Consider the following 12774-nt stretch of genomic DNA (forward strand, 5'->3'; position numbering starts at 1 on the left):
TAAAACCCATTTACTAACCTCCACCTCCTCTATTTGTGCTCTTTTCATCTCTTTTTCATGTTCTGGGAGATGGTGAATGTACATTTCTACTAGTTAGATTCCTTCCTGGGAGTTGATCTGAGAAAGAAATCCCAACTAAATGTATTTGATAGTCAAGAGCTCCATTTATTTTCTTAGCACTTTAATACTTAAAAACAAAACAAAAACAAAAAGAAAAAAACCCCATTATTCTTTATTTTAGAAGAAGGCAAAAAGAAATATCATCAATGAACAAGCTATGCCAATTATATTTTAACATTGTTCAGAAACAGGATCCAGGACATGAAAAAAATAAAAGCCAAATTAATCCCATGTGCTTTTTGGAGACATACAGATGAAAGATATTTTTCGGCTTTGTGGTTTTGCTTTTCAACTAGTTAGACAACATGGTGAGTGCAAAATATAAACGTGAGCCTGCTAAAACATGGTGCTGTACCTCACACGCAGCTAACCACACAAAGCAAAGGTCACAAGGAATAATCAGACCTTCTGTTATCAGCAAAGCTACGTTTGATTTGGAAAATTGTCAACTCTGGCTTCAGCTCAGGCAAATGGAGCATCCACCTCGTTCTGTCTAGCAGAGAAAGGGAAAGCCTAAGATACTGTGGACCTGAACCACTTAAATGCATACCTAAAAAGGGTGTAACTGATGCTATGGAACTAAAATAGTCAGAGCATATTTATATGCTTTTAAATATAGTTAGCAGTATTTCCCATTCCCTCCACATGGAACTTGGAACATCTAGTTACAAAATTCACCTCCTTCATCCCCCCTGGTCTCTCCATAGCTGATGAGATTAGAAAGTGCAGTCAAAGCAGGGGGCAGGGGAAGGAAAATGGCAAGAATCTTTATTCCTCCCCCCCAAACTTCATCGGGCAGTGTTTAATTCAGATGGCCTGACTTCAGGAGCTAACAGCAACGTCAGTTTAGCTATACTTGTTAACAAATCTTAGGACACTCAGTGGGCTTTTTTCCCTTTCTTTTTAGAGAATGGGGAAAAGGAATAAATCCTGGAATTATACCAAACTGACAGTATTTCTGCAGCAAATTTAGATACACCATAGCAGTCCTGATTTTAATGCATCCATAAAATCTAGGTACTTTTTTCTTTAAAAGCCAGGCTAACACTGGCAGAAGCTTTGGACTCACTCCCACGAGTAATTCCTGGCGTGCAAGTAAGTACTCGTCAGCCCGATGAAACTATTTAAGAATACAGAAATTTTCAGGCCTGAGCCCTTGCCATGACTTTTGGGGAGTCACAAGTTGGGGCTGGTTCTTTTACATAACTCTGTGTATGTCCGTACCACACCACTGCGATGTGGCAACTACAGATATTACCAAAGCCCACACTGGGTGCTGAAAGCAATTGAGCTACAATTATTAGGGATTCCACAGAAGCAATTTACTCTGCTAAAAAGAGTGATGATACTGTGGCTAGCTCACTGAGTGTCTGAATTAGTTCTGCACTGCACCTTAGGTGCAGATATAATCTAGGAAGTGATTCTAAAATAGCATGTTCCTGGATAAGACACGTAGCAAGGGTAAAAAAATTCATCCAGTGATGTTTGGTACATCTCTGACACATTTAATCAGAAACCTAAACAATCTAGACACTGAAGTACAAACTTATTTTTCCTTAAAATCAGTGTTCCATAATTGTTTTTATTTCAAAAATTCAGGAATGTGATACACAATACAATTAGCTCCCCACCACTGCAGTGTTCACTTACATGAGATTCACTGGTTTCATGCTTTGTGGAAAAAACAAAAATAAAATAGAGACTGTGCAGTGCTCTTGAATGTGCTCAGTATTCTTAAACTGTGATCTTCAGAACAAATCAAGTCTGTATAACTCCAGACAGATCAAGTTTTTTTTAAAAATCGAGCTATTTCACAAGCTAGCAGGCTACAGTCGGGTCTCCTACAGTCAGAACAGAGAAATTGTGCTCCTGCTGCTGCACAGCCACCACCTTGACCTCACTCTGTGCTTTCAGGGAGTTTACCACCAAGGGCTAAGGAGGCTAGAGGGCCCTGATAACTCCAGCTGGTGCTGCATGGGCAACAGGGTACATGACAGAGAGGCCACACAACTCCCCCTCCTGCCCCCCTCATCACTGTCACCTCTGCATTCTGTCCTGATACTTAAAATAACAAGGGGGAGAGCTTTTTGTCATTTTAGCTAGCCATTGCCTGCAATGGACACAGAAATAGAAAAATATGACTTCTGGCACAGGAAAAAAAATTAAATAGTTTAGAATGGAATTAGTGACTACAACTCCCTCTATTCAGATGCATTTACTGAGACTATTAACCATTGATGGTAAGTGTTATGACTTACTAGTTGCCCTCTTTTTATAGGAGCAACAGGAGAGAAGGGAATCAGACTTCTCACTGCTACCATGGTTTGATTTGTTGGTATTTTTAAAAACAAAGAACAGTAGTTCTATGATGCATTAGTGATATAGGGCAGAACCTCAACAATTCATACTAATGGCTGAGATGAATTTTAAACTAGTGATGAAAATAATTAGTGAAAGTTTATCATAGAAAGCAAGGATACACATTTAAAAAAAATAGTACTTTGTTCATTTCAAAATTTACTTGGTTAATACTCTGTAGTATAGTAGCAGTGGTAGCATACTCGGCAAACGTAGTCTCATACAAGATCTCATTTAACAGTCAACTCTAGATCATATACAGGTAACAGAAAAAAGAGTTAAGATAATTCAGAAAAAGCAAAAACATATATAAATACTATATTAACACATTTAAGTTAGTTTATGAGACTATACAACAAGCATAAACACAGAATAAGGTGAGCAATGCTGGTGGCTGCGAAGCACCAACATCCCAAGCCAGCACAAAGCCGAGCCCACCCATCCACAGCCCAGAGCTTCCTGTGGATGCATCTGAGCAGCCAAGGGGTAAACCCCAGGCAGTGCTGTGCTGCACCCCAGCAATGCAGCCTGTGATGGGGCTCCCTGGAAGCAGAGCCAGCACCTCCACCTTCCCCGTGCCTTGGCACATGGCGCTCAGCCAGAGCATGGTGGGAGACAGGGGACTGGTTCTGGCTCCGCAGAGCGCAGTTAATGCACAACGCTGGTAACCCACCCATGGACAATCAAGAGTTGACTGCAGTGCTCTGCTGAGAGCTTGGGTAAGACCACTGACAGGACTTGGGCCAATCCAGGTCCAGTGAGCAGCAGGACTATTTTTTTTACTATTTAGGAGCAATTATGATGCAAGACACAAATTAGAAAGGCAAACTAGGGAGGTGTTCTGTATCCGGAGGCACAGCTACATTCCCTTCACTAACAAAACATTCTTTAAAAAAAAAATCTATACTTAAATACTGTTAAAAACCTGAAAACCACAGCATCAAAGAATTTTGTAAGGCCAAAACTATCCTCAGTTCCCTCTGGTTGCGCCTCGGTACTGCAATACATTTATAGAAGTAGGAAATGCCAGGTAATCTAGTATCTCATCCTCTTTTCAGTGCCTTCCAGTAACAGATCTCAGAGCTCTTCACACAACAGTTTAGCCTCACAACACCCCTGTGAGGTAGGTATTATCCCCATTTGAAGACAGGGAAACTGAGGCAAAGTGTTTATCATGTCCAGAGTCATAGAGCAAAGAATGGAAGATCTGAGTTGTTTTCCAGTTTTGCACACAGTAGCAATCCATTAATCACAAGACATTAGTTCCCATACATAATGTGAGAGTGGATCAAAAGGGCCAGGGTTTTAGATCAGACTTCTTGTATGTTTTATCTTTCAACTCTCATCTTGTCTCTGCCAAATTCACAGAGTCCACAGAGCAGTTTCCTTTCCTAAGGTGTAAGTTGGCAGCGCACTGTAACAGCTTCTTTAGAGCCAGTTTTCAATTAACTGGTCAAGATTTTAAACCATAGATTCAGATACTGAGTAAGTGAAATTATGTGATACATAAACATCTCGAAGTGTGAAGCACAGTGAATGAAATCTTACTCCTTGCATCACTTCCTCAAAAGACAGTGGAGGGCTGCTGAGGACATGGTGGGGGGCCAGGACTGAAGTCACTGCCAGTGTTTACAGACACACTCGGCTAGAAGCAAAATGCACCATCAGTTACTTGTTGGGGAGCTGCTGTCTGTGCCTGGAAGCAGGAGTTACACTGTCAGTGCTTGGCAGACCTTCCCCAACAGAGCATTTATAGACAGAACTAATTATTTTGCCTTAATAAACTCAGCATCAGCTAAATATTTATTGATAGCACTGTTGAGTCAAGGGTTCTTTAAACCTCGAAGATTTTCATGACCAGACATAACTTGGAAGTAACGGAAAACAGCAGAAAATCCATAAAATGTAAAAGTCGGTGTTACTTTATCGACCACACTCAGGTCTTGATCACAGAGCAGTATACAGTAGCTTGAACTGCCATTCTGACAGAAAAAAACCTCTTTCACATCTGTTGTTTTCAATCACCTTGCTACCTTACCAGAAGAGGAGGGGAAAATTTCTGACAATCACATGATGTTGTCTTTAAATTATGCTGTGCAATAAATTCCTTAGAAAAGCCTTACATTTTTTATTATTATTACATAGCTTTAAGAAAAACATGTGAAATTGCAAAGTGGTTTCCAGTTTTTAGTAGTTATAGCTTTAAAAATGTTCTATGAACTTTGGTTTTCTTAGGGCTTCTAAATAAACAATATATTAAGATATCTACAAATCAAATATTAAAGGAAAAAGTAGGTCCAAGAAATCTGTAACACAAATTGAGTTCCTACATGCTTATTTTTCAAATACCTTTTCATTGGAAAAAAAGTATCTTAATTTGAAGCACAGCAAAAAGTGTCTGCTGAAATGCTGAAACTGGTTTTCTGAAGTGACAGCATGGGTGCACTTTCTGTCTGTCTCAGTCAAACAAAGTCAACACAAACACATTGTATCATGACAGTGACATTATATTCTTTAAAACAAGCATTCTATATTTAGCAATATGACAAGAACAAGGACTTCAGCAATTACACTATTTGGCAAAATTGCATCTCAAACGTCTGTCTCTTCCTCTTGCAACACAGCTGTTGACAAAGTCTCCACAACTCAGGTAGCACCCTTCAGGGAGTTACAAAGACGACTCAAACTGCTCGTTTTGATCGGTGTTTGCCTCCAGCTTCACTGAAGGGATGCTCTCTGACTTAGTCCTCCTCGTTTTCGGAAATTCAATGACAACTTCTGAACAAGAAATACTAAGTGACGAGGATTTTTCTGTCTTCTTTGTGGTACAATCTTCTCTTGTTCCACAACACTGCTTCAAAGCACACTGAGTCCTGCAAGGCAACTCGCATTTCCCTCTCCCTGACTCGGAGCCAACACTGGCAAACTCGGGCTGAATGGTCGTTGCATGAATCCCTTCGTCGTGAAAGATCTCTTTGATGCGCTTGGCCACCATCATGTATGTGGAAGGGTCAGGACACTTGATGTGAGCAGTGCCAATGATCCTACTGCCTGCTAGCTGCCAAATGTGTAATTCGTGGATCGCTTCGACTCCTTCCAGGGTACGTAACTTGGAGTTCAAAGAATGGACATCTATTTGTTTAGGAACAGTCTGCAGAAGGATGAGGGCTGACTCCCTAAGTAACGGGTAAGTTGTATAAAGGAGTATACAGACCATAATCAAACAGAGGACAGGATCTAAATACAACAACCAGCAAGGACCAGCCACCGTAATGCTCCCTTGCTCGGACTTGTTAGCTCTGCCAAGTGCTTGGGATAAAGTAGCGTTTTCCATGCAATGATTATTGACACATGGATTAATGCAAGGCCCATCTTCAGGGCACGGATTCCACAAGCCATAAAAGAGCAAGGCATTCACTACCACAATTACTGAACCTAAGGCATCTCCAAAAACATGCAGAAAAACTCCACGCATGTTAAGTTGTGCACTAGAGTCTTCTTCAACTTCCTCTTCATCCAGAGGATAATGGCCAGCATTCCCATTCACTTGTACGTCACTCATGTCATCTTTTGTATCACCTGAGAAGAAAACAATGAAACAATTAGGCATGAGCTATAATACAACATGTTACTATAATTTCTTATAAAATTATATCCAACAGTAAGCATGCCACTCTGAGTATGAAAGCAAAAAGCAACTCAACCCACACACTTAGCAACATCTTCTCTGGCTGAGGAAAATTCACTTTCCCCAATAACTGATCTAAATAATCTAGAAGACAACTGTTTCTACATGGAGATTAAAGATGAAGAGTGGCAAAGAATGAGATGACCATGTTTTAACTTACTCTGCTGGAAAACTACTTTTACCTTTTCCAGCTGTTTAACCATTTGCTTATTCACTGCTTGTTTCTTAAACAAAATGCAAAACTACAGAGGATATATAAAAAAGCTGGTTTAAGTAGTCCAGTTAGTTACATTTGTTCCTTCTCTTGAAACACCGATAGACTGATCACATTGTTAAAATCTCTCTTTGACCACAGGACTGCATTGCTATTTAGTATTAAAATTTGAAGCTAGAAGCTCAAAAGCTGTATGAATACAGCTGTCTAGTAGCTTCTTTTCAGGTTTACCAATGCCTTTTCAAGAGGCTTCTAAATTTAAGGAAAAGGAAGTTCTTCCAAGATGGTACATGGAGTAAGCAGGACAGTGAGATACAATCAGCTGAAATTTTAGGTCTAAAACACAGAATTTACTAGCAGAATTGACTATAGGGCAGTGTAAGTTATCATTGAAACTCTCTGAGGATATGAACTACTGTTATGTATATTTTGGAATAAATAAATAATAGTAAAATTACATTTTTTATGCAAGTGACATAGAGCTGTTGAGTGACATACAGCTTCTGATGTCCAAAGTCATATGTCATGGACTGTGCATAAGTTAACATTTTAGTGTGCTCTTCTGTCACAACTGTCTGCAATATTTACCACTCCAACACAGCTAACCAGCTACATGGGAATAAATACACACATCATTACAAAGAAGAATCTTTTTTGAAAGAAAATCATCTTCCAATGTTCAAACTGGAGAGAATTGTATATTGTTAACCTCCTGCTTTTCTTCAGAAGCTCTTCTTTGGATACTTCCAGTGCTAAAGAAACACAACAGGCACTGGCCCCTGGCCTGACAAAATGAAACAAGGAGCTCTTACTGCTTCTGAGGTTATTGAGTTCAGACCTTTGTAAACATTAACACGCTAATAAGACATGGAGCTTCTGCTGTTCTGCCCTCATGGCAGCAATTCTGCCATTGCAGAGTGTGCAGAGTCCTCTCCTCTCTGAGGAAGGAGTGGGCTCCTACCAAGGCTGAGTTCCAAGCTCCAGCTCATTACCTCATCCAGTACACTTCTGCCCTGAAGCTCCAGCTACATTTTCCACACTAACTCTAGGAGTTATGGAACATGAGACCTGTAACTTTCCAGAGAAGTACAAACATTAGACGGAAATATGTCAGGTTACAGAGTTCAGACCTCAAGGTCCATGATGACAGCAAGGAAAGAGGAACACTCACTCTGCTTTGTACCAAATACAAAGAATAATGGAGAACTAAAAAGTCAGTACATAAGAGTATCTATCCATAAGAGTGAGTAACAGAAAACGTAGTTTCCAGAAAGCCCTTGAACTTTTTTTTAATGGCAAATGGTAAAAACATGTCCATTTGAAATATGTTCATTGAAATGTACCAATAAACAGATTATTTTAGATAAAGTGCATGCACAGAAATGCCTGTGAAGGCCTAGCCTTTAAGGCTATGCCTACTTTTCACTTCCACCTTAGGAAATCAGGACTACCCTACTCTGTGATTTCTAATGAAGGAACAGGACCAGCTTTGTCTTCATCTCTACATCTTATATCTTCTCCCAAGCCTCCAATCACCTTTACTTGTAACTTTTCCACAGGCAAACTATGAATAGCTCCATCCATTACATAATCATGACAAGGCACAGAAGGAAATAAAAACTTATTTCAAAGTTTCACTGTGACCAAAATTATGCCCTATTACCACCTAAATACCCACAACAAATTATTTGTTGTTGCCAGAAGCACATCCATGAGACATTCCAGACGAGTTAGCTCACAACAATATACATTTTAATCCATGCTATAACCTTTTGGTCTAACTAGTGCAAAACTTGGCTAAAAGCCCAACTTTTCACCATTAAAGAATAATTCCCAAGTCAAAATATGTATGAGATCAAGGGTTAGGGGGATTTTACATTGTTTGAAACTAATTATTAGAATACCTTTGTTGGAATTAAACCAACATTAAGAGCTTATTACATGGTCAAGAAAGTGGTGTAGTGTATTCAGAGGAACTTTCCTATCCTCATGAAAAACCTATCAAAGCCAACATGGAGTACAAGAAGCAGAAACTAAGTTTCTCAAAAGTGTATTGGAACCTCTGACCACAGAAAACCTGAAACTGTAGCGAAGTTCACTCCTATCAATTAAAGCTCCCTCTAAGCTACAACAACGGGCTGATGATGTCACCCTGACACTGAAGAGTGAAATTGGTTCCAAAGCCTGAAGTCCATTCCTTCTGGTGACAAGAATGTCCCAGGAACAGTGAAGTGGCAATCACACACACCTTTCACTCCAATACTTGGACGCGGTACTTGGCTTCGACCAAGCAGCCTTAAAATGAACTATCCCGCCTTCTGGATCCATAAAAAAATAACCCAAAAATTCCTACCCATTAAACTGCTTAACTACAACCGGGAAGGGAAGATTTTAACGTATGTCTGTGTGCAGGTGAGTGAGAAAGCACATGTTTTATGAAGCTAAAGAAAAATTATTCCAAGATACCACACATGTGCCTTGACACCAGCATGGTGTCACATTCCGGCTTCCACAGTCCTAACCGGCAATTCCCAAGATTTCTTCCTATTAGCACCGACGCTATGAAGAAGCACAACGTTATTGCAGTGAAATAGAGATCAGTGTGTTTGGTTTAGATGAAGAGCAGCTTCCCAGGTAGCTGATAAGTGACCCAATGGAGCAATCCAGCTGCCGGGACCGCGCTCCATTTGACGTGCGGCCAGTTGGGGTGGCATTAGGAGAGCGTCTTGTGACAGCTCGTGTCGCTAGGCAAGGAACGCTTGTCATGCGCCTTCCCTTGCAGAACCAACTTTTTTTCCCAGGGCAAACCGCTTTATCCTAAGACTCTTTCTCACTCTGACTTGTCTGCAAGACAAACAAGCAGCTCAGAGCATCCGAAGGAAAGGCGCGAGGAAAAGGTGCGACAGCCATGTGCCCAAAGAGCTGCTAACAAAGTTTCTCGCCTCTTTCCCAGGAGTGGGGACAGCTGGTCCTCACAGAGCCCTGACAGACCCCGCTGACCACGGCCACGGATCCCTCCCGCTTTTCTGGGCGTGGATGGGGCTTACCCAGCTTCTCCTGGCCGAGCCCGTTGGAGCTGCTGCAGTTCTCCACCAAGGTGCTGGTCTCCTCGCGGTGCAGCGCTGCCTCCCCGTCCGCGGGCGGCTGCTCGGCCTTGGTGCCGCCGCGGGGGTGCTGCTGCCGGCCGCCGTGCGAGTGCCCGTGCCCGTGGGCGTGCCCGTGGCCCCCCACGCCGTGGTGGTTGAAGAGGCAGAGCCCCAGCAGGTTGATGATGAGCCCCGCCACCCCCACGGCGATGACCACCAGGGGCTGCTGGATCTCGTGGGGCTCGGTGAAGCGCTCGATGGCCTCCAGCAGGATGGTGAAGCAGAGCGCGGTGAGGAACACGGCGTTGACGAGGGCGCCCATCACCTCGGCCCGCACCCAGCCGAACGTGTTCTTCTTGGTGGCGCGGGTGCGCTGGGCGAAGCGCACGGCCACCAGCGCCACGACCAGCGCCATCACGTCGGAGAGCATGTGGAAGGAGTCGGAGAGCATGGCCAGCGACGACGTGACGCGGCTCACCGCCACCTCCACCACGAAGAAGAGGAAGGTGAGCGCCAGCATGCACAGCAGCCGCGCCCGCCGGTTCTGCCAGCACCGCGGCCCGCCCGGACCCCGCGTCGCCATCCCCCCGCACATGGCGGCTGCCCGGCGGGGGCGCGAGGAGTCCGGCGGGGGGTCGGAGCCCCGAGCTGAGGGCGGCCGCTCCGCTCCGCTCCGCTCCTCCCGCGCCGCCGCCGCCGCTCCCTCCGCAGGCGCCGGGCGAGCAAACTTTGCACCCGAGCCCCCTCACTCTTTTCACACGGAACCCGAGCGCCGCCTCGGCCACGCCCCCGCCGTCGCCCCATTGGCCGTCGCGCCCCGCCCGCCGGGCCGTGCCCTCCCGCCCCCGCGCCCGGCCCCGATCGCCATTGGCTCGCGCGCCCTCGCGACAGCGGCGCCCCGCCCCCGCCCGGTAACGCCCAGCCGGCCGCGCCCGCCCCGTTCCGCCCGCCCGCGCCCGAAACGGGGGAATGGGCGGGGCCGCCCGTGACGCGCCGAGGAACGACGGGCCGCCATTGGCTCGCCCCGCCGGCTTTCCCCTCCCGCCCCGCCCCCGCAGGCCCCGCCCGCGGCGAGCGGGACTCGTGCAAAAGGTGCGCTTCACACGGCCCCGGCCCGGCGCGCGCCCGGGGGCGGGGCTCCCCTGCGGGCCGCGGGGGCGGGGCCCGGCGTGAGGGGCGCTGTGACGTCACGCGCCCTGAGGGGGGAGTTCATTTGCATGGTGGGATTTGCGCCTTTTCTGTGGCTTTTCCCGGGGTTATTTCTCTTTAATTCTTTTCCTGTTCGTGACACTGAGGGCAGTAAGATCAATGGTAACTGATGAGCGGCTGAAAAAAAAAATTGGAAGAGAAGAAGGAAGAAGTTTTGCTTGGAGTTTTGAAAGACTGTATAATATAATAACACGTTAATAAAATAATTATATAATTGCTATAATACTAAATACTAAAAAATTACAATAATTGTTTTTATCATAATAAAGCTCAAAATATGTAAATGCTTAAAGATCAATCCCTGGACACTGTTTGGTTTGTTACACTTGTAGGTAGGAAAGGGAAAACAAGTGTTTTGAAACATCCAGAGAAATCACAGAAGCACAGCCACAAAATTTTAAAAAAATAATTGCTAAAGTGACAAAAAGGCAGAGCTGACCTCTTACTTTGCCCACTGTGTTCCAGGGAAGCAACAGACACGGCAGCAAGAGAAAGAGTTTGAAAGAATATTCCATCAGCAGAACACGGAGAGGAGACAGCAGCCCTTGGCAGCTGTAGAGGTGTAACTGGGTGTGGACCAGGAGAGGCAGGAACAGAACGGGTGCCCTGAGAATGAAGACCAAGCCAGAATGCAAAATGTTGTTCCTATACTTGGAGATTTCAAAGGGATTGTGATTCAGGGTCCATGCAAACGTTCCTGACTTCATTTTGGCAGCGTCCTCATGAGCCCAGACCTGGGTACCACACTGTTATCCATGGGTACCATCCCCTCACCTTTGCTTAACCTTCCTCACCTGGCAGAGCTGACCTGTGACCCTGCACCCTGTTTTCTGTAAGAGTATCCTTGTGTCAAAATCTAGGTGTGCTAGGTGCTGGACGTAGCGGTAGCAGCCCACACAGAATTCTTTAATGACCATTGTAAAGGGAGTCAGCAATTATATTGCTATAACGTTCTCCTCACCTGGTTTCCCGTATGCCTGACGTCACTGGCTGAGAAGTAAATAACCAGGAAGCTGAACAGCAATTACGTGGAGACAGAACATGCCCATTTTGTGCCATCCTCACTCCCACACAAGGCCATTAGTTAACAAGGAAGGATTGCCCGAATTTAGGATATATGGGTCAAAGAAACTGGTGCAGCTCAAACCTCTTTTAATTCCTGCAGGTGAAGTGGGTCATCATTTTACAGGGATTGCTATTAATCCGATGGAATTTAGCTAGGAAGGAAGGGAGGGAGGACAACAAGTTTGGTGTCTCTCACTGGCTCAGGTTCAGGAATTAGTGAAACTGGGTTTTAGTTGATTGCCACTGGGGTGTCATCATAGTTTTCTTGATTAAAAGTACTCAGTCCCCTCCTGGGAGAAATAAGCAGGATATCAATATCAGTAGAACCCTGATGAATAAAGCTTCATTATAAACTGTGTCAAGAGCTTTGTCTGATTTAAGGAGAGAAGTTGGGGGGTTTTGGGCTTCTTTCTTGGCATGCAAACGATGTCCAGATCAATTTATGATCCTTATAACATCTCTTCACCATAAGACCTCCTGATCTGCTCATGAATACCCACACCACTGATCAGTGTGCTGCAGCCTTCCCCTTACAGGATGGCATCTTGTTGATCCCTAGCTATATCCAGGGACAGCTTTTTGTCCTGCTATACCAGGCTGGGTGCTGAATTCTACTTGGGGCCAAAAGCCACAAGGCGTGGACTATATACCCCAGAAGAATGTGAGGGTATGGTTTCTTCCCAGGCAGGGAAGAAAAATGGCTCCTGAGGCCTTCCACTGCTCCCTGATGAATAGGACTGGGCATATAGTTTTGACTCAGCCACTGTTGTCTCCATGGGCTCCAAACACGGGGACTTTGATGAATGATCCCCTGTGGCAGCCCAGTCCCACTGCTGGATGTGCCAGGCACAGACCGGCAGCTGGACCACACAGGAATTCATAGTGCTACCTCTTCCCCACATCCTTTTCTGTAAACCAGTGGGCTGTATGCTACTGTTTCCAGGCATTTCTATTGTATTACCATACACCAGCAGCCAAGAGGAACAGGGATAGTTCCTAAACTTAGGGCTGTCCATCTGGCAACATCATCAATT

At 44.8% G+C, this 12774-nt stretch overlaps 1 protein-coding gene across 1 annotated transcript; it reads right to left on the reverse strand.

Moving 5' to 3' along the window:
* Positions 1-213: 213 nt before the first annotated feature.
* Positions 214-10061, reverse strand: SLC30A1 (solute carrier family 30 member 1; the record flags this gene model as incomplete). The annotated part of the gene is made up of 2 exons (XM_083856547.1): positions 214-6057; positions 9428-10061. 2 exons carry the CDS (start codon positions 10059-10061, stop codon positions 5147-5149), a joined length of 1545 nt encoding a protein of 514 aa, XP_083712673.1. The 3' UTR covers positions 214-5146.
* Between the last annotated feature and the right edge of the window lie 2713 nt (positions 10062-12774).

Source organism: Zosterops lateralis, assembly GCF_965231275.1.
Source record: "Zosterops lateralis genome assembly, chromosome: 3".
Lineage (NCBI taxonomy): Eukaryota > Metazoa > Chordata > Aves > Passeriformes > Zosteropidae > Zosterops > Zosterops lateralis.